Raw genomic sequence first — 20,166 nt, 5'->3', positions numbered from 1 at the left:
GTTCAGGGTGTCTCTTCATAGATCCTCTGGTCTTTACGTGGTCCTGAAATAATCTGATTACTTTTACTGTAAACGTTGAGACATTTTTTAACCTAACTCTATTGATCTCTTTTATTTTTTTTCATTGTATGAATTGACTTACCCTGGCTTGATTTATCATCATGAAAAGCTAGGAGATGTACTTCCCTCACTAATGGTCTGACCCCTCCGTTCCTGACCAGCGGTGTGGATGTAAGCCCGTTCCTGTAGTGTGGTATCTTACAGCCTTGTGAGGTGTCATTACTGCTGGGGTTCATCCACTCCTATAGCAGCAGAATTTGGCGTCATCACAAGGCAGATAAGCTGCAGGAGGAGGAGGAGGATGTGGTGTTAGAGCCCATCCTCTGCAGCAGGTATTTCCAACCCTGTAGCCGTGTCAGGTACATACTCAGGAGGCAGTATGTGTCCAGACCTCTTCGTATCATAACAACTTTGTTGTACCCAGCTATTTGCTGGAACAAGAATGCAAGTCAGATGTGAAGGCAGCATCTTCAGCTCAAATACTCATTTTTGTTATCAGAGAAATGGGAAACTCATGAATGACACTGAATTTATAGCATACATGTCTTGATATCTTTGTGAGCGTAGGAAAAGCATAAAATCAGTGAGAGATGCTAAAAAGACTTTTCAGATGAAGTTGTGTATTTATGATGTCCTCCTTCCTGATCTCCCTGGTAAAGTTATTATACATTAGTATGCATCACTTTTTAAAAACTGAATACTGTGTTTTCAGCATTATATGTTTAAAAGAACACAATGGATAATATGTTTTGGATTACTAAAGTACTTAAACAGCTGTGAATCCGAAACGTATTGTGGCTTTTTTTCCTGCTCTGGGGAATGACTTTGAGTTTGGATATCTGCAATAGCAGAAGAACCTTGTTCTGTTCCAGAAATGTTTTATGTAAGGAGTTGGCCAGCTTTCGTGATCTTGCAGTACTTAGTAGTGAAGATATTTACAATGAAGATTCTACTAGAGCACTGTAGCTGCTTTTTTTGCTTTAGAGAGAAGGTGTTCTTGTAGTCATTGAGGAGTATGTAAAACCCACTTAATGATAAAGCTTGAAATGGGGGAGAAAAAAAAAGTTTTACTTTAAAAATAAATGAGATTGCGCCAGCCATCACAGTAAGCATTTCTTTTCTTGACAATACTGCATGGAAAACCTAGTTTTCAAACTTCTGCAGAAATCAGCTAATGCTTCCACTGTACTCTTGTATCAAAATCCAATGAAAAAGCAAGACAGGTTCTTTTTATTTTTTTCCTGCTTGGCTGCAAAACACTGCCTATCTCTGCCTCTGATTCCCTTACTGCTGCTGCTTTGTTTGTAAGTTCAGCATATGTCAGTGTCATTTCCTCTTTCCCCATCCTACCCTCTTTCCTTCTTCTTATACCTTTTAGGTGTTCAGTATGTTTTTGGAAACTCTGGTGGACTTCATCCAGGTCCATAAAGAAGATTTGCAGGACTGGCTATTTGTACTGCTGACCCAGCTACTGAAGAAAATGGGCGCTGATTTGCTTGGGTCTGTACAAGCAAAAGTTCAGAAGGCACTTGATGTCACAAGGTAATTTTGGGGGAAAAAACACACAAAAAACACAGCAACATAATAGATCATCACCTCATGCTATTTCCAGGGTGTTTTGTCTGTATGTATGTGCAAATACATGCAGTGAAATTCTTGGAAAAATACAGACCTAACAACAGATCATGAAAAAACTTACTGCTTAAGTGTTCTGGTTTTCTAAATGTTTGAAGAGTTTAGATTCCTTAATGCTGAACAAGTAATATGTTTCTACTCGCCAAATTTCAAAAGGTGGATTTGAGCCATGTATGTTATTGTTTTTAGGGTTTTTTTTCTTCCTTTTGATATCAAAATATCGTTGCAGTATTGTTAGAACGTCTCTTAAGGAGTTAGAAAGCAAATCTATTATTGCCATATCCTTCTTTCACTCTCCCCACACAACTTCATGTGGTTCTAGGAGCAGTCAACCAGCCAGCTTTGTTCCCAGGTGAAGGCTAGATTTTTAAGTAGAATTGGAAAAGTTCTGGAATCTTCTTCTCATCCTCTATTCTCTGAAGAATGGGACAAGCTGAACATTTCTGGGGCCCAGTGGGGTTAAACCAGAGTATGGAATAGTGAAGCAAAGGCAGGGAGAATGGACAGGATTGTTCAGAGAAATTTGTAGGAGTGTTGTGTATGCTTTTAACAGTTGAAGTGCATAATAACTGTGGGCTTTTTGAATTGCACATGTTTAGATTCAGAGTACTGCAGTATAATTCGTTACTAGTTGCATTATATGTATTTTAGGTTTAAGTACTTCAGAATAGTGACTTCTTAAATGTTGTCCTCTATGAGCTAGGTGAATGTTTCTGAAAGTCAATGTCAACAAAATTGGTAGGCATTTTTTTCTTAATATAATAAAGAATATAAAAGTTTAAAGTTTATAAAATAAGACGTGATGTGATTTATTTTCCAGGGAATCTTTTCCAAATGATCTTCAGTTTAGTATTTTAATGAGATTTACTGTCGACCAGACCCAAACACCTAGTTTGAAGGTAAGAATTTTCAGGCTTACGTGACAAACAGAATCATAATTCATAGACATTTGATTGTCTTACTTACCTTTGGATTGTTATTCTTGTTTTCTTCTGTTTTACAAAAAAATAGATTTTCAATTAGTGGATTTTGTTTTTGTAAAATTTCAGACAGTCAAGCCAGCACTGCAGGACCAGCTTCGCTCTTTTTGGAGCTCCAAGGTTTTTGTCTGAATTATTGTCTTTATTCTTAACCCTTTGCCAAAACTCTTATAGTGTTTCCAAAACTTTTTTTTGAATGCATTCATATGCTGCTACTAACCTTTGCAAGAAACTTTAAGCATGCAGATGTTCAACTTTAAACATTACACTACTATGGAAATGTTTGCTGCAAGTGAGATCTAATAAAACCACAGCACAGTAAAAATGAGCAAGAAAAATGTGGCCGCCTAACATCAAGCTGGTTATGCAAACTCACTCTATCAAGTCTTCTAATTTTATGTTTGTGATTTCCCAGTATTGTTTTCCTAGTTCACGTATGAGTTTTCCTGTGCTTAGCCTGTTAGGTCTTCAATTCCTTTAAGATATTTTAATGTAAACTTTTTGCTTTAAAAACAAGCTCCCTTTATAGAACCCTCACTTTTCTGAAAGCTGTGTGTAGATCTGTATGTACACACATTTGTATGTGTTAAAAATCTCTGCCTGTAAACTTGAAAATTGGGGGTTGGAAAAAAAAGAAACCAACCTGAATCCTGTAACACATTTCATTTTACAAATGATTTTAGGATAAATGCATCAAATCTGAAGATTTACCAGTGAGATAAATGGGGAAATAACAAGCATATAGCTGGCATTTTCTGCTCTGTCCTGCACGCACTGTTATTGCGCCATTTGATACTGCACAAGAATATGTTTTTTTCCAAGTCGTGTTGAACCTAAAATCACCTGAATGTGCCTTTTTTGTCTACGATACAGTCAAACTTACATTTTTAAGCTTTTGAGGACAGTTGATACGTTGACCACTGTTGCTTCGTAGAGCTGTGTTAAAAAGGGACTGCTGTCATTTATTGAAGACAGCAAATGAGGTAGTAAAAATCAGTTTGTTGTTTAAATAAATCCTTGGAACAAATTGGATTTTATTTTACTTGGTTTTCCTCACCAGAAAGGTGAATTTGGTGATTGAGCTATTCTTTTTGGGACACCTAATTATCTAACTGCTAAAGAGAAGGTGAGTTTTTTCAGAAAGAAGTGGTGCCTGTCCCCCATCTTCCATCTTTGCTAAATAATTACAACTTCAGATCAAAGCAGTGAAGTTACTGAACTTAAATTGCAAATTTATTTATCTAATATCCACTCTGAATGTTTTGCCAAAATTCCATCCTCAGTGCACCCAGATATCTGAGATTAACTGAAAAATCTTTAGGTACTGCTCTATTTCTTGGGATCTTCAGCTTTTGTTTTTTCTCTGAAAAAAAAAAGAGATAGTTTTGGTTCAGGATGTGATAAAATCAGAAACTTGCTTTCATGGAAGGATTCCTTCCTTCATATGATGCTTCTTTCCTGTTTTCATGTGGCAGTACTGCCAGTCGTGATCCTTCAGATTAAACTGTCGTTGTCATCGTTTAACATTTACACACACCTAAGCCTTGGAAAATAAATTGAAGCTTTTAGAGTGACTCCAGGAGGTAGATTAGGAAAGCTGAACAAACAGAGATGATGTTATTCTACTGGTATAGAATACACACAGTGCTGTATTGTGTCCTGTCTTACTCATTGGCATTAAGGAAACATGCAGCTGTGGTGAACTGCTGAAATACAGCTTACAGATGTCAGGTGCACGTATCTGTTTTTGTCAAGTTTATGCATAGTAGTCACATGTAATAAGCTTGTTATTTTGCAGGTGCAGAACATACGTTTTCCTATGGACAAGTGTTGTCCTGGAAAATACTTCCAAGCATCACTTTCATTTTTCTCAGGTTGAATACATGATGGTTCACATACAGAGAGAACTGTTAATAAGCATTTTGGCCAAAGCTCATTAGAAGTTTCTGAATTATTCTTTCCTTTGAAAATATTAATGTCTTGAAAAGTTTGTTGCTACAGTTGTTTGGTTTTTTTTTTTTTTTTTTTCCCTTTAAAGTCATATTAAATTTTCTGCATTAAAAAAATAAAAAGACAAAAACACAGCACATTCATGGAGATGAGAGCCCTTTAAAAGTCAGTCGTTATGGTTTTTGTAGTCATTTGGTTAAAGCAAGATAGAGGCAGTATCAGAGTAACCCAGCTGCTAGGACTGACACGAGGGATGTGGCAAGCTGGAAAACACTGTGATGGCATTTCACCTGAGTAAAGCAGAGTTCACTCTCTTGCATCCTAGGAGAGTGCTGTAAGAGATGGACATTTGTCTATTTTAAGGAAGGTATTCTCTGCATTCTTCTTGACTCTTTCTTATTAGGTGGGACATTTCTGTGACTTATCTTTGTGGACAAAATGAGACTCAGTACATCTAAAATGTTTCACAGGACAGGAAAAAAGTTTGCCTTCTGACACTGACTGTGTAGCATCCTTACAGCATTTCCTGAATCTGATGAGTTGCACAGAATATTTTTGTGCCAAAATTTACCTGTGGAAGGTTTTTATGGGAACACTTTGGTTTCATTTATCTAGTTTTTGTGTATAATAGTGCTACCTGAAGCTTACTTTATATTTCAGCTCACTTACTACAGCTATTCTTTAAGTGTCTGTCTGTATTGTATTCTGTACAGGAAAAATACTCACCGTCTCAGTGCTTGTAGTCCAGCTAGATGCAATAAATTCAGCCTACAGCATGCAAGTAAAGTCATGGCAATATTAAACAGCTTCAGAGACAGTGGTTTGAGATGAACAGCAAATAGTAATTTTAAGAATTCCTGCAGCTGCTTTCATTATAGTTAAAAATCATTTGTCTCAGATCTTGCAGAGATAAATTGGATTGTTAAAGAGTATTATCTTAAAACTTTTATTTCTACTCTCACTTGTTTGTAGTAGTGACTAAAATGCATCATAAGTAGATTTGCTGCTCTTTCAGAGTTTAATTTAGGGTGTTTTATATCAGTAATATGTGCATCTCATTATAGGGATTTTTGTGTTTTCCCTCTTTCTGAAGGAATCTTGCCAATAGTGTTTTCATGCCAAGTATGTTGGTATTGATTTGCCTAAGCTGAAAACCTCTAACTGTTGGTTGTTGTGTAACCTTGAAAAACCAATTTTAACAGCTGCTGTGAAAATGAAGTGTTCATTATTAATGTATCAGCTATCAGTAATGTGCATGTCATTTATTGTTGTATCGTGTGTGTTAACAGCCTGGAAGTTTTGATGACCGATGGAAGTTGCTAAATAGTTCTGTTCAGAACACTACAAGTCATATATAATTGAAATTATGCCTGGAGCTTGCTTGCTTTCTGCTTATGAGGGGCATTTGTTTCTCCCTCCTGATAGCAGCTTTTAATTCCACTGAGCCAGAAATACCTAAGTTGAAAAGGTTGCATAAATGAATGTTAACCACTTTTTTTGATGGGTAGAATGACAGTTATCTCTGGGGCAGCAGGAACTGAGCAGAGAATGTGTAAGGGAGTTACAGGCATAGCACCCCTCTGTTAAAGCTGGGCAGTGATGCAGTTTTGAAGAAATTAAAGAGAGGTTGCAGTTGAGACAGTTAAAACTGTAATTCTGCATAAGGGGAGTCAGTCATTCAGAGAACATCTGGGCAGCTTTTCTGTCCTTCTGGTAAATTCGTGTCTATCCCCTTAATATCTTCAAAGGAAAACTCTTTATGTGTTAAGGTAGAGTTTTGTGGAAACTCTATTCCATGGCTTTTAATTTTCAGTCAGAAGATTCATAGAGCTTATCTCTGGCAGTGCTGACTTGTGTGCACTGGTTTTCATAAAAGGGTACTGAGTATTAACTGCATCATATTCTAACTTAACCTGATTATCGGTTTATCAGATTATGTCCTTTTTTGTTTTAATATTTGAAAGAAATTCTCAATAGTTTTGAATGTGCACAAATGTTTTGAGTACTTTCATTTTCTGTTTGTTAAATGATCCATTACCTTTTAGTCACTACCAGTGAAATCTGAAATTTCTATCAGTACAATTTCTGTAGAACTTGTTGAAACAATGTACTTCTCTGTAAATTAATTTGCTGCTTGAAGTTTTATGCCAATGCTGAAAAGACGTTTAGGATAATTAAAAAGTATTTTAGAGAATGTGCACTGTGTTCTGTAAGCACTCTTGTTCTTGTCGCACAGTTTTTATTATCCAGCTAACTCTACTTCTCTTTACAGGTAAAAGTTGCAATTCTTAAATACATAGAGACTCTTGCACAACAGATGGATCCAGGGGATTTTGTAAATTCAAGTGAAACTAGGTTAGCAGTGTCTCGAATCATCACCTGGACCACAGAACCTAAAAGCTCAGATGTTAGGAAGGTATGTTGGTTGATGTGTACTTACAGTATATTCCAAGTGTCTTGGGCAGATTAAACAAGTTATTGATAATTCATGCCTAAATAGGAAAAAAAGTTTATTTTTCTTTAAAAACAATTTTATTGTTTCCCGGAGAAAATAGACTTCTGTGTCCTTCTGAGCAAATACAACGAAGAGTTGTGTCTAAAATACCAAAATTGCCAAAGTAAAACTACCAGAAAGTACATGTTTGGGAACGTTCCAGTAAAATTTAATATCTTGAATCTCCACATCATGGTTGTATTTCACACTTGTTAATATATAGAGATCATATTTCATAGGACAGGGATTAACTTTTGTTTCAAGCACTCTCTGGTATTAAGATATTTTCTGTAGACATTTTCTGTACAGTTTCAATCTTACTTCCAAAACCATCTATAATAGTAATAGCACGTTCACAATAGGAATGGTGACTGTGATCGTGAGCTCACTTCAGCCTCAGTTAGGTTTTTTGTGGAACACAAAAGACTGGTAAGCAATCTTGTGTTTAGCCTTTGGTATTTGTAAATGAGGTTGTATCAAAGAATTGTTCTTGTGATGCTACAGTTCCAGTGCAAAAATCCCCTCTCCACATAACTCTTGTAAAGCCATATAAATATTTGTGGGCATTCAGAATAAGGATAAAAAATAACCATGAGAAATTTACCAGTGCAGCCTTCAGAAAAGTACACTAGATAATTCTTGAAATTAGAGAGCAAATTTCTTTTAATTCTCTTTGCATATAGATGGAATAGATTTATTTGTTGTTTTTCTCATTGTCAACATCCATCCTGTTTAGCTGCCTTTATCGATATGTTAGCACTTCTTGAATGTTAAATAGAAATACTTTGTCTATTGCTCATAAAGCAGAATCATGTTTGGCATAGAGCTATAACTCTTATGTTCATTTTTCTCTGTTTATTTTTGCAATTGAAATAAAAATAATTTATTTCTTCAGATTTCCTTAGCTAGATTCAGATCAGCTTGAGTTTTGGCAACTTTGTTTCTGGAATCAGAATCAAAGCTTCCTTCAGGAGGGAAGCTTTGTGGGAGAGAATTGATAGAAAAAGATGGAGAGCTATCTCTCACAGTGTATACTGCAAAAGAAAATGAAAGTAACTTTTGCCACTTCTTGATATCTTGGTTGTTTGTAATAATTCACCGTAGCAAAATTTATAATGCAGATAGCTTTTTTTAACCTTCCATTTCCAATATAACTTTCAGCATGAGAAAGCAGCAACAGGTTCTATCCTTTGGACTTGTCTCGCCTACTTGCCATGTTCTAGTGACATGCATGAGACCATAAACTAGAAAAGGAACTGAAGCAGCACTATCTTCTAAATCAGTAGTTTTAGTACTGAGACACGTGGCGAGCTGTCTTATCTTATGCTTCATATCTTTAATAACCATTTTGATGTCAATAAGTAACTGAATCATGGAAAGAATTGCCTTTGAGTTTTATCATCTGGAACACTTTAATTATATGAAGCTTTCTCAGTTTATATTTTCTTTCCATAACAGACTTGCTAGGGGTTGCTAACTCCCAAAAGCCTTTAGTAAGTCTCAAAGTAAAAATTTGCCAATAAATAGTCAAAAAAAGTTATTCTGATCCTTTAAAATGTTTCGTTCTGTTGACAGACTTGAAAATGTTAGCATGGTTATGTCAATTTTTCTAAACTTTTTTTAAAGATGACAGTAACATTAACATCTTACATGCTTTCTTTAAATTAAGATTTTTTTTACCACTTGTTTTTCTGTGCCATTTTGCTTTTCTCTAAAACACAAAACAAAACAAAAAACATTCCAAGTAGATTAATTTTTTTTATTATTATTTTTTTAATATTAGTGTTCAGATGGGCACAGTTAATGTAGTTTACTTAGGGACTGCAGTCTGGAGTGTAAAATTCTACTTTCCTCTACAATTAAAACTCTTCTGAGAAGAATGAAAATCTTAGAGTTCTTCTAAGTTAGAGCAATACAAAACATACTTCTCATTCTTACTCCTTTTAAAATGTGAGTGGATGTGACAATCTCAAGAGAGCAAGCTTATAGTCAGAGGGGAAAAAAAGCCAAATACTCTAAAACGCCTTTTTTCTTTTTTTTCCCCTTTTTCTTTCTTTCTTTCTCTCTCTCTCTCTTTTTTTATTAATAAGGAAGAAGGAAAATAGATGGCTCCTTAAGGAAACCTTCTGTGAGTCGATTTCCATTTTGATACTTCAGGTTGAGCTTGTAGGCAAACCTGATGGTTATCAGTTTCTTTCCTGATATGACTGTAGACTGTATTTTGTTATATATATGTTTTGTTATTATTGTTGGCAGCTTAAGTACACACAGCGTTAGGCAGTGAAGATGTGGATAACAGGACAGAGAAAATAAAGTGGTACCTTCCAAACCTTTGTTCAGTTGGAGGTTTTGTTTTGGTTTTGTATGTATCAATTTATGTGAAAAGACTGACTAAAAGAAATAATGAGGGGAAAAACAGAGCACCAAAGACAGGTTGTAGAGGGCATTCAGGCTGTTCACTTGAAGACTGTTCAGGGAGGAGGGAATAAAAGTACAGGAAAACAGCTGATCACGAGTGTGCAAAGACAGTTTGTGGCGTTCTAACATGCTAGAATTTTCATCATTAGATTTAATACTAAGATGTGTGCTGGTATGTGCTCTCATAGCTTGGCTTTCCACTTCTAATTAAAAAGTGCTACAGTTCATTGCTCTCGAAGCAAAGGAGGGAAATAAATGTCTAAAAGAATTTCTAAACTACTTGCTTGAAGTATTTTTGGTGCTGAACCAAGCTGCCTGTCATTCTGGCTAGCATGAGGCACTGGTTCTCTCCAGTGCGTGGCAGACCTTGATGGTGTGTCACTTCTATTGAAACTAGATAAAGTTGGTTAATCTCAGAACCAGAGTTTCATACTATAAAGAAACTTAATAATCACTAGCTTTTCATCGCATGTGCTAAGTTAGTTGCAATGTTCACAGTTTTGTTAGCCTGTCCAGTGAATATTTAACAAACTAAGTCATGCATTCAACATTTCTTTAGCAGAGAGGAACTCAAGTGGTATCCCATCATTCTGTAACATACTGTAGTGCTTTGTCACTGTTTATTTACCTCTTGGCAGAAGTAAATAAATAAAATACGTTGTATGAAAACATGCTGTAGGATGAGGATGCTGTTAAATATGAAGTGCTAAAATTGGGGGTGTGGAAGGTGTAATCCAGAACACTACAAACTCCAGTACGTAAGTTTTCATCTTTCGAATGTACAGCAATAAGAAGGTAGTGCCAAAGGTAAATCTCCTGTTCCTGGCCCACAGTGTCAGAGGGCAGAGGTTGGTGGCATGGCAGTAGGGGTTGAACCTTCCCACCAGCACCCTGTTACATTTTGTTGCTGTGCGACAGATGGCAGCAGAGGGGCAGTCTGATCAAATGGCGTCTGGTATGGAAGCACATCTGAAGCAAAGGTGTGGAATTAAATTGTTCCATGCAGAAAAAAAAATGCTCCCATTGACGTTCCTCAATACTTGCTGAACATTTCTTGACACCAAATAGTGGATGTGAGCAGAGTGAGGCAGTGGGTGCTGCGTTTCTGCAGTGGTAACAGTAATGTGAAAGACAAATCATGTTCTGGATGGCCACACACAGCTGTCATACCACACAGTGAAGAACATCTTGATCAGTTCATCCATGTGAAATGGCAGATTACAACCAGGGGTCTGTGTATGGAGCTGAATATTGCCTTCAATGTGCTGGAGAAAGTGGTGGCTACGTTGGAATATCATAGTGTTTGAGCCAGGTGGGTCCCACAGATGTTCACACAGGAACGGAAAGAACACTGCGTACAATCTTGTTGTGACCTGTTGAACCGATACAAGGCTGAAAGTGAAAATTTCCTGGATCACACCATTGGGGAGGAAGAGACGTCATGTCACCACTACAATCCAGAGGCAAAATGGCAGTCTTTGGCATGGTGATGTGCATTTCCCATCAAAGAAAAAGTTTATGACACAGCCCTCAGTAGGTGAGAATGCAGTGTCTTTTGAAATAGGAAAGGGGTGATCCCTCTGGATTTCCTGGAACTCAAACTAACCATCAACTTTGGCTGCTGCATCAGACGTTAAGCTGAAGGCTTGAATTTCCACAGCCCATCCAGAGAAGACAACCTTTCTCTTGCAACACAATAACACTGGGCCTCATACCAGTTTGAAGAGAGTAGAGCACATTGCCAATCTTGGCTGGACTGTCCTGCCATACCCACAGGATACTCTGGATTTGGTGCCTCCTGATTTCCACGTGTCTGGAATGATGAAAGATGGACTGTATGGGTAACAGTTTTCTGGCAACAGTGCTGTCATAGCAGCTGTGAAACGGTCATCTCCACTGGTGCAGGTTTTTTTTTGAGTGTGGCATGCAGGTTCTTATTCACAGCTGATAAAAATGCATAGCTACTGGGTTGAAAAAAATATTTGGTAGCTGAGAATTTGTTCTATTAAGTAGTGTTACTGTTCTCTTTGTATTAGTTGAAGTTTCCACAGAAATAAATAGGAGCCATTACTCTTGGAGTAGCCTGCATCATCGTGGTGCTTGAAAGCTAGTCTGTTGGTATTGTGTCTTACCACTTGTGGAATTCAGGAGAAGGAATTACAAACTTATTCCTAATTGGTGTGTTCAATTTTTCCGTTTTAAAATCTGCTCAATTTGCCTGTAGAAGCCGTTATGATACTTCCTTCACTCCTTTTAGTAAACAGAGTTCTGGGGAGGGAGGGTTCAGGATCATCTAGCTGAAAGACTGCTTATTAGGATGATTCTGAAAGGTTTAAGCTCCCTGTTGTGTGCCTGAAGTTATGAATATCTGAACCTTGATCTTAGCAGTGCATATGAACTGCATTAGTTTATAACTGCTAATATCTTTATTTAAGTTAATACTTACATCACCTTTTGTGACTGCCTGTCATTGTAGCAACTCAGTGATTTTAATCTGCTTTTTCTTCTAGGCTGCACAGTCAGTACTCATTTCCCTTTTTGAACTTAATACTCCTGAGTTTACAATGCTGCTGGGTGCTTTACCAAAAACATTTCAGGATGGAGCCACAAAGCTTCTTCATAATCATCTCCGAAATACAGGCAACAGTGGTCAGGTATCTCAACTTCTATATTATTATTTCTGAATTTACTGGTGTTTTGGACACAGCTCCATTTCATTAGAGTTGTGTGAGTGAGAAAATTAGTGGAGGTCATCCAAGCCCCCCATGAAGTCTTATTAGCAGATACCACTCCTTATGGAATGCTTTTTATTTTCCTGCAGAGATATTTGTTCAGTGTAGGTTACTTCCAAGTAAGTGACTTAACGAAGTTTGAATGGACTTGTTAAGAGAAATGTTTATTATCTCTTACGTTAATTATTTCAGAGTTAAATATTTGAAATTAATGTCATTGGTTAGAGAAGCCAAGAAATTAAATAGCATTTCTTTAAATGTTTATGGGTGCTAGAAAATAAAAAGAATAATCAAGTAAAGGGGAAGCCATGGACTTGCTGTAGTATCTCTTCTCATCTCTCCTCTACCAGGGTTCAATGGGAAGTCCTTTGACAAGACCTACTCCACGCTCCCCAGCAAGCTGGTCAAGTCCTCTCACTTCCCCAACTAATACATCGCAGAACACTTTGTCACCAAGGTAATTTTGGCCAACGTTGCTGCAGTTCTGCATCTAAGGCTTCATTAAACATGTTCTCCAAAATAGTAAACCAGGCTGTGAAGAAATGGAGTGCGTTTGGCACAGTCACAAATGCTGAAAAATAATCCCTCTTTCTCTACAGAATGACATAATAGTGAAGTGTTCCACCTCTCTGAATGGTCTGACAGGAGCCAGGGCTTTCCTAACTTGTGCATTTGAGAGTGCAAGAGGCACAGTAGGAGATGGAAGAGAAACCTTCATCCCCAGCACATGTTAAAACACCTTAAGTCATCCAGCCAGAATTAATTTGGGGGGGATAAGAATTGTTCATAAATATTCTTACCTTCTTTGATGGCATCAGAGTTGTCAGTGAAGTGGATTTTGTAACTTTGCTTTTAGCAGTCAATCAATATGTTGATCAGTTCCCCTTACTCTGGAAATCTTTCTTACAGAGGGAGAATGGTGTAAAATTCTCTTAGAAGAGTAAAACAGCAGAAGTTGTACTTGAGTCAGATGCTGCTTTCTTGGCTAGCCACTTGCAGTGCTTAATTTTATTACTGTTTCCTGTGTGTCTGTACTTCCATGTTAACGTTACTTAAAAATACAGGATCAGAAAATAAATCCACCTTAATTTGTATGTCCTTTTCCATGGCCCACAGTGCATTTGATTATGATACAGAAAATATGAATTCCGAAGACATTTACAGTTCTCTTCGTGGAGTCACTGAAGCTATTCAGAACTTCAGTTTCCGCAGTCAGGAGGATATGAACGAACCTGTGAAACGGGATTCAAAAAAAGATGATGTTGATTCAGTGAGTAAACGTGGTACATCTTGGTACTGGCAAACCAAGCCAATATCTGACCTACTATTAAAGATAAAACATCTTTTTAAGTAGGTTTGTCTGTACCCATTTCTGCGGTGGGACATATATGCTAACTTCAGAGCTTAAAAGAAACAAGCATAACAGTTCCCAGCATTCTAAATGCATTTTAATTGCTAATTTTAAGTGGCATTAACTTTTTGTTTATTTTAAACATCAGTACTTTCAAAAATTTCATCTCATAGAACAAGGAGTTTAATTTTTGAGAGATTTGTACAGTGTTCTTTTTCCCAGAAGTTTAATTCCATTCAAAACCCAGAGGTTTTTCAGTGGCGAATACACTGTTTTAAACTTCTGTTTCTGTGGAACTTCGACTTTCAGATCTGCTGAACCTGCCCAAAGTGTGGATGCTTAAACATGAACTGTACACCTTTTTTTTTTCTTTTCTTTTTTTGTTTTTAAAGTTCAGGGTGCTGTAGCAAAGTCTTCTTACCTGAAGGCCAGCTTAATGTATCCTCAGAAATGCTTAGGAAACTTTCCAATCTTTATAAGTTTCTGCTACTTAGATGTGTGTGTAAAGTAGTGATTTGAAAAGCGTGTGTTATGTATAAATCTGGTATTTCTTTTCCTGCAGATCAGCAGTGCTTCTGGAATAGCAGAGCTACGAGCAGGAGGTGGTGTGAGTGAGACAGGCCGAACAGCTCTTGATAACAAGACATCATTACTCAACACAATGCCTCCTCACTCTTCACCACGCTCACGAGATTATAACCCATACAATTATTCTGATAGTTCGTTTAATAAATCTGCTTTGAAGGAAGCCATGTTTGATGATGATGCAGAGCAATTTCCTGATGGTAAGCTTCAGTTTGCCTTCTGTTCTAGAAGCTGTGACATTTTTCACCTTTTAGTTCAGTTTCTGAGTTAACCATTAGCACTATCCATTTCCTTAAGAGGTTTTACATAATGTATTTTAAACTAGTTTATTTATCAGCAGTCCTTCTGACTGACACTGTTGGATTGTTTGACATTTATATAGATTGAGGGTGGGTGGGAAATGAGGTAATTATTGAATGGTATTGTATTCTTCTGGTATTGTTTTAACAGCAGGACTGTCAATATAAAGTTTATTTACCACACTACTCTATGGTTGAGATTTAAAGAAAAACATTTACAACAAGTAAAGCTGGATTAAACCAGTTCAGGAATTAGGCGAAAGATGAAGTATTTTGTTAGTAAAATATTTGTATGTGAAACATGACGTTGGTATTTTATATTGACTAAACAGGCTTTTGCAAGGGGAAAAAATGCTATTACCTGGAAAGTGAATCTTTTAGCTCTTTTATCTTTATGTATCTTTAGGAATTTGGGTTGCTGTTTTGTAGGCTTTTTCCTGGGAAAAATTTCTTACACATCATCACGTGCACTCTGTTCTTCCAGCAAAATGTGTTGTCACATTAATTATTTTATTCAGCAATCTTTATATTCATTTTCTTTACCTACCTGCTTTTTGGATCTATTGGTGTATAGTAGCAATTATTCAGAAGAGACATATCTTGTCTTTTTTGAATAGGAGTGTATACCAAAATATTGTTTGATGCAAAATAGATAGATAGATAGATACATACATACATGCATGCATACATACATAAATACATCCATTGGGATGGTTTTGGTTTGTTTGTTTTTTTCCCCGTGGTTTGGATCTGATAGTCTCATCTCATTTGTGTGCAAAATCTATATTCTTCAGCTTGTCTTGTGTTTATTTGCTACTAACTGCTGCTATCTGCTGAAAATCTTGAATTTTTCTTCCTCTTGCCAAAGTTAGCTTGGATTTTTAAGTCACTTTTCCTTAGAAGCAGTACACAGCCTCTGTTTGGAACCCAGTGTTCCTTTGCAAAGAAGCTCCTTTCTTTCTTCTCGTTTCCATAGATTGCGCTTTGCATATGTCTGCTTTTTTAACTAGTACTTTGTATATGGGCTTAAGAATTCACTTCTTTGTCTTGCCTTTAACTTACTGTCATTAGTTTTCATCTTTTTTTCTTTCAGATCATTCCTTATTTATCAAGTTAATTACCATTTCTTCTCTCTTTCATTGTTTTTAAAATGAAATAGTTTGTAGATTTTAAAAGTAGTCTCCATATTCCATGAAAAGCGTTAATAAAAGCATCAAACAGAACCAGGCCATGCACAGGCCTGAGCAGGGACATCACTGGTATCCTCCAAGAGTAATAGAAAGCAATTTAGAATCCAGTCATTTTACAAGTATTTCATCCAGGCTTTGTTCCTGCCCTGTTGACTTGCTTGGGCATGTTTCAGACAGTAGGCAAATCTTTGTTGTGTTCAGAACATGCCATGCTTTCCTTTTGCCAGCACTGCGTATCTTGTCAAAATGACATTATTTGATGGTTTGAGAAGAGCTGTTCTTTATCAAATATTTGTATATATATAATATTTTACATGTATCTGCTACATATTTCATTCAGATGAAGCACTTGCATTTGCTCCTACTCATTTCTGTTGTTGTTTTCAGGGGGAAAAAAAAGTTGCAAGTACATTTTTACACTTCTCCTTTCTTATCTGGAGAATGTTTGTGAATTAAACACCACAGCTAAATCATATACAGGAATGGAAAATACAAACTGTGAAAGAATACACCCCACATCGTGTCCTTATGTTTTTAAGAATTGTAGTCTCTCAGTATATGACCTAATAAATTTGTTCTGAAAAGTGTATTTCACGTGTTAATAAAGTGCAATAATTTTGGGAAAGGTGCAGTTTTGGGAAAACTTGGTTTTTAATGCTGTTCTTTACCCCCTGAAAGAAAACTTTCAGCCTCTGTCCAGGGGAATTAAAAAAAAAAAAAAAGTTAATTTATTCCAAAGTCTCAGTGCAAAGGTAGAAGCTGTCTGCTTTTATTTCTTGAAGGCTACAAGGGTCCTGATGATGGAGTAAAGGCAGTATCTTGACGTTCCACTTAAATTAGACCAGAATCAAGGCTTTTATTTTTGACTTTGCAGATTTCCACATCTGTAGTCCAGTGTTTCCAAATAAGAATTGCTACTGATACTTTTCTCCATCATCATGGAATTCTCCGTAATCAAAACTAAAATCCAGTGCTATCTTGTAATGACTGCCACTGGGATAGTAGGCATTCCCTGGAATCTCTTTGAGGCTAAAAGCCTTGGTTTGTTTGTATTTCCACTGTTTTACATCAAGGACCACTCTTGTGCATTTTGTTTTCCTGTTTGTGTTGAAAGCCTAGCCATTGCTGTGGAGTCGTGGCTTACAAAAAATCTGACCAGTACAGTAATACTGAAGGTGCAAGTGTGAATTTTTCTTCTTCGATGGAAAGGTCATGGGAAAAGCAGCCCTGTGTTGTATAGATCAGATTTAAAAGGATCCAGGGAACTTGCCACTTTTGAATTACAGGAGCAAGAAACTCTAGCAGTAAGCCAGCCTACAGGTTGCTGGATTCTCTTCAATTTTGTGGATGCTTTTGTTTTTTGCTGTATCATCGTTGTTTTGTTGTGATTGTAAGCTTGGTCTGGAATATTGGCTGCTTTGAAAATGAAGTAATTAAACTGTAATTCTGGCAAACAGACTTGGAGGAAAACAAAACAAAACAAAAAGAAAGCAGTTAGCTACCCTAGAAGATACTTTTCAGTTCTGCATCAGGCACTAATATTTACTAATATTTACCAAGTTTCAAAATTCTGTTTGTATACATTCCTTTTTTGATAGAGCCTCCCATGGATCATTCTGATCTAGTTGCAGAGTTACTAAAAGAGTTATCAAACCATAACGAGAGAGTTGAGGAAAGAAAGGCTGCCCTGTATGAGCTCATGAAGTTAACTCAAGAAGAGTCTTTTGGTGTTTGGGATGAGCACTTCAAAACAATACTGCTTTTGCTGCTTGAAACACTTGGAGACAAAGAGGTAAAGTTAGATTAATCTAGTTAAAAATGCACATGGTTTGCTTTCAGTGGCTTTTAAAGTTGTGTGGGTTGTAGGAAAAGCACAAATTCCAGCTAGTCTTGAAAAACAAGAAGTTATGGAAATGCAGGAACATCATGTGAACTCTTGAATCTCTTAATGGTGAAAGGCCATCTTCTCAAGTATCCTTCAGGTTTACTTGGCACTAATAATTGCTTTTGATTTGATAATAATAAAATGTCTGTTTTCAAGGATAATGTATTTGTGTGACTGTGTGATGCTAAAATACTCCAAAGAGTAAAATTATATGCAGCTCAGCATAGATAGTTCCAATTAGCAGCATGGTTATGATGCACCACCTGAATTATTTCAAAAAGAGCAAAGACTTTTTTTAGCTGTATTTATTTCCATATTAGCTTCATATTGTATATATGCATAGAAAGGCACTGATGTTTTACTATGTCAAAACTTTATAAACTGTTGAATAAACACTTAAACATTTGCCTATTCAATGTTACATAACTCATTTGTTTTAATATTTAATCTCTAGCATGCAATTAGAGCTTTGGCATTGAAAGTTCTAAGAGAAATCCTAAGGAATCAGCCAGCAAGGTTTAAGAATTACGCAGAGCTCACAATAATGAAGACATTAGAAGCGCATAAGGATCCTCATAAGGAGGTTAGTAAGCAGTTTTCTTTGTTTGAGACTGTGACAAAATATCACAGAATGCAGCAGCTGTGTTATGTCCAGAAAGTGTTTGAGAGATCAGATCTTACCGATGAATCGTTTGTGTAATAATGAAGATGTTAACACAGGCATGCAAAAAAAAGAAAAACAAAGAACTACAGTTTTGTAAGCTCAGAAATGCTTAATATCAGCCCTAGTAACAGTTGCCTTGGGTGCTGCCCAAGAGGACGTAAAACCACAGCCAGGGATGTGCCAGCACAGTTCTATGAAGAATAACTGAAGGGAGTTTTTTGTTATATGTTTTTTTTTAGCCCAGTTATCTAATGCAACCCTTTGGATTTCTGTAAAGTTGGTAGTTGAGAGATAGGATTGAACATGGCAAGGAAATTACAATCCCTTCCCATTTTTAACCAGCTCTAGTTAAGCTTTTCTTCTTCACCATTCGAGAGCATGGCTTTGAGTGTTTCCAGGAGAGGAGATACTGCAGGGAAGAGTTGGTTGTGGCTGGGAACTGTGAGGAGATTCAGAAGTAGGATAAGTGTAATCTTGCTCAGAAAGCTTATGATAATGTGCATACACATCAAAGGATGATGTATTTTGATATAAGAAACACAAATACAGAAACCACCCAAACATTAAACACTTCACATCAGTGTCACTGATGTTATGAAAATAAGATGTCTAATGAGATGCATAAATCTCTCCCTGCTTTCCTTGCTCCCACATTCCCTATGATAGGACTTTTTCTGTATATGGGACTTGGGGTGGAGTTCCAAATTCAGAAGTTTGACTGCAGTTTTTTCCATACCAGTGATGTTTGTCACTCATCTGATACTCATCTTTGTTTTCCCTGCGCCCTCTTAATTTCATGCACCATGTTTATTTTTTTCTTTCTTTCCATTTGTCCCTCCATATTACTGTTCTATTTCTCCTTTTTTTTTTTTTTTTTAATGCATGTGAGAAAGAGTAAACAAGACAAGGTTGAAGAGAAAGACTTCTGAGTTATTTGTACATAATCTAGCAGCTTGTCTTTTAGCTGCCAGACACCACAGATGCAGAAATATGAAGAGATGAATTTTCCCTCTTATGTCTGTGTTGTATCCTGAGCTTCTGCACCTTTTGACTCACTGTTTTCCTGTATCTTCCCTAAGAGTCTTAAGAACTCTTAACTGAATTTTTTTTTTAAATTAAAGATGGGAGAAGCCTCCAGAAGTAGCAATCTGTGATTGTCATTAAACAGTCTTTGAGATGAACATGGAAGCTTATTAATGGTCAAAGACAGTAATGAATGACAACACAGGAAATTATGGCTTTCAATAGTGGAGAGATTTCAATATGTAATTGTATAATATTGTATTTATATTCTGCATAGCATTGCGGACTAGAGAGATTTCAGATCTGATTTGACAGCTATTGTCAAGTTTGGAAGGTATTTTCAGGCAGTTTTGGAAGACACCAATGCACATCTTGCAGAACGTATAGTTCAGTCATACGGTGTTGGGAAGAGCCTTGTTTTTAGTACAGTAGTCCAGCAGTTGCAAAATTGCACACATTTAAAAATCCTTTGCCTATTTTTACAATGCTGTGGAGCTGTTAAGAAATTTTTATGCTCCAGACTTGTACTGGCACTAATACTCTTCTAAATAATTTTTCCATGTCTTTTTCATTCTTTCGATAGGTGGTGAGATCTGCTGAAGAAGCTGCTTCCATGCTGGCCACTTCCATTAGCCCAGATCAGTGCATCAAAGTCCTTTGTCCAATTATCCAGACTGCAGATTACCCAATTAATCTGGCTGCAATCAAAATGCAGACAAAAGTCATAGAGAGAGTATCTAAAGAAACTCTTACTCAGCTTTTACCAGAGATTGTGCCAGGTTTAATACAGGTAAAAACAAAGCAAAAAACCCCACCTTCTTTGTATGGAAGAATTACAAAGATTTTTTCAAAATACTATTGCTTGGCTCTCATGAGGGATTTTTATTGATGGCTACTTTG

General features: G+C 36.7%; 1 protein-coding gene across 41 annotated transcripts in view; it reads left to right on the top strand.

Moving 5' to 3' along the window:
* CLASP2 (cytoplasmic linker associated protein 2) overlaps window positions 1-20,166 on the top strand; it is a 128,788-nt gene that overhangs the window by 104,221 nt on the left and 4,401 nt on the right. For 20 of the 41 annotated variants that reach the window (XM_052694256.1, XM_052694245.1, XM_052694235.1 and 17 more), the window contains 11 exons: window positions 1,439-1,602; window positions 2,516-2,594; window positions 2,745-2,795; window positions 6,898-7,041; window positions 12,048-12,191; window positions 12,620-12,726; window positions 13,386-13,539; window positions 14,183-14,405; window positions 17,293-17,486; window positions 18,034-18,162; window positions 19,850-20,056. In XM_052694256.1, coding sequence (XP_052550216.1) covers window positions 1,439-1,602; window positions 2,516-2,594; window positions 2,745-2,795; window positions 6,898-7,041; window positions 12,048-12,191; window positions 12,620-12,726; window positions 13,386-13,539; window positions 14,183-14,405; window positions 17,293-17,486; window positions 18,034-18,162; window positions 19,850-20,056 — 1,596 coding nt within the window. The remainder of the gene's footprint in view (window positions 1-1,438; window positions 1,603-2,515; window positions 2,595-2,744; window positions 2,796-6,897; window positions 7,042-12,047; window positions 12,192-12,619; window positions 12,727-13,385; window positions 13,540-14,182; window positions 14,406-17,292; window positions 17,487-18,033; window positions 18,163-19,849; window positions 20,057-20,166) is intronic. The other 21 variants (XM_052694273.1, XM_052694260.1, XM_052694274.1 and 18 more) reach the window with 2 other exon arrangements.

The sequence above is a fragment of the Tympanuchus pallidicinctus genome, unplaced genomic scaffold, assembly GCF_026119805.1.
Source record: "Tympanuchus pallidicinctus isolate F22 unplaced genomic scaffold, pur_lepc_1.0 scaffold3, whole genome shotgun sequence".
NCBI classification, from domain to species: Eukaryota; Metazoa; Chordata; class Aves; order Galliformes; family Phasianidae; genus Tympanuchus; species Tympanuchus pallidicinctus.
Note: the sequence above shows the minus strand (reverse complement) of the source record. Positions and strands in the feature narration are given on the sequence as shown.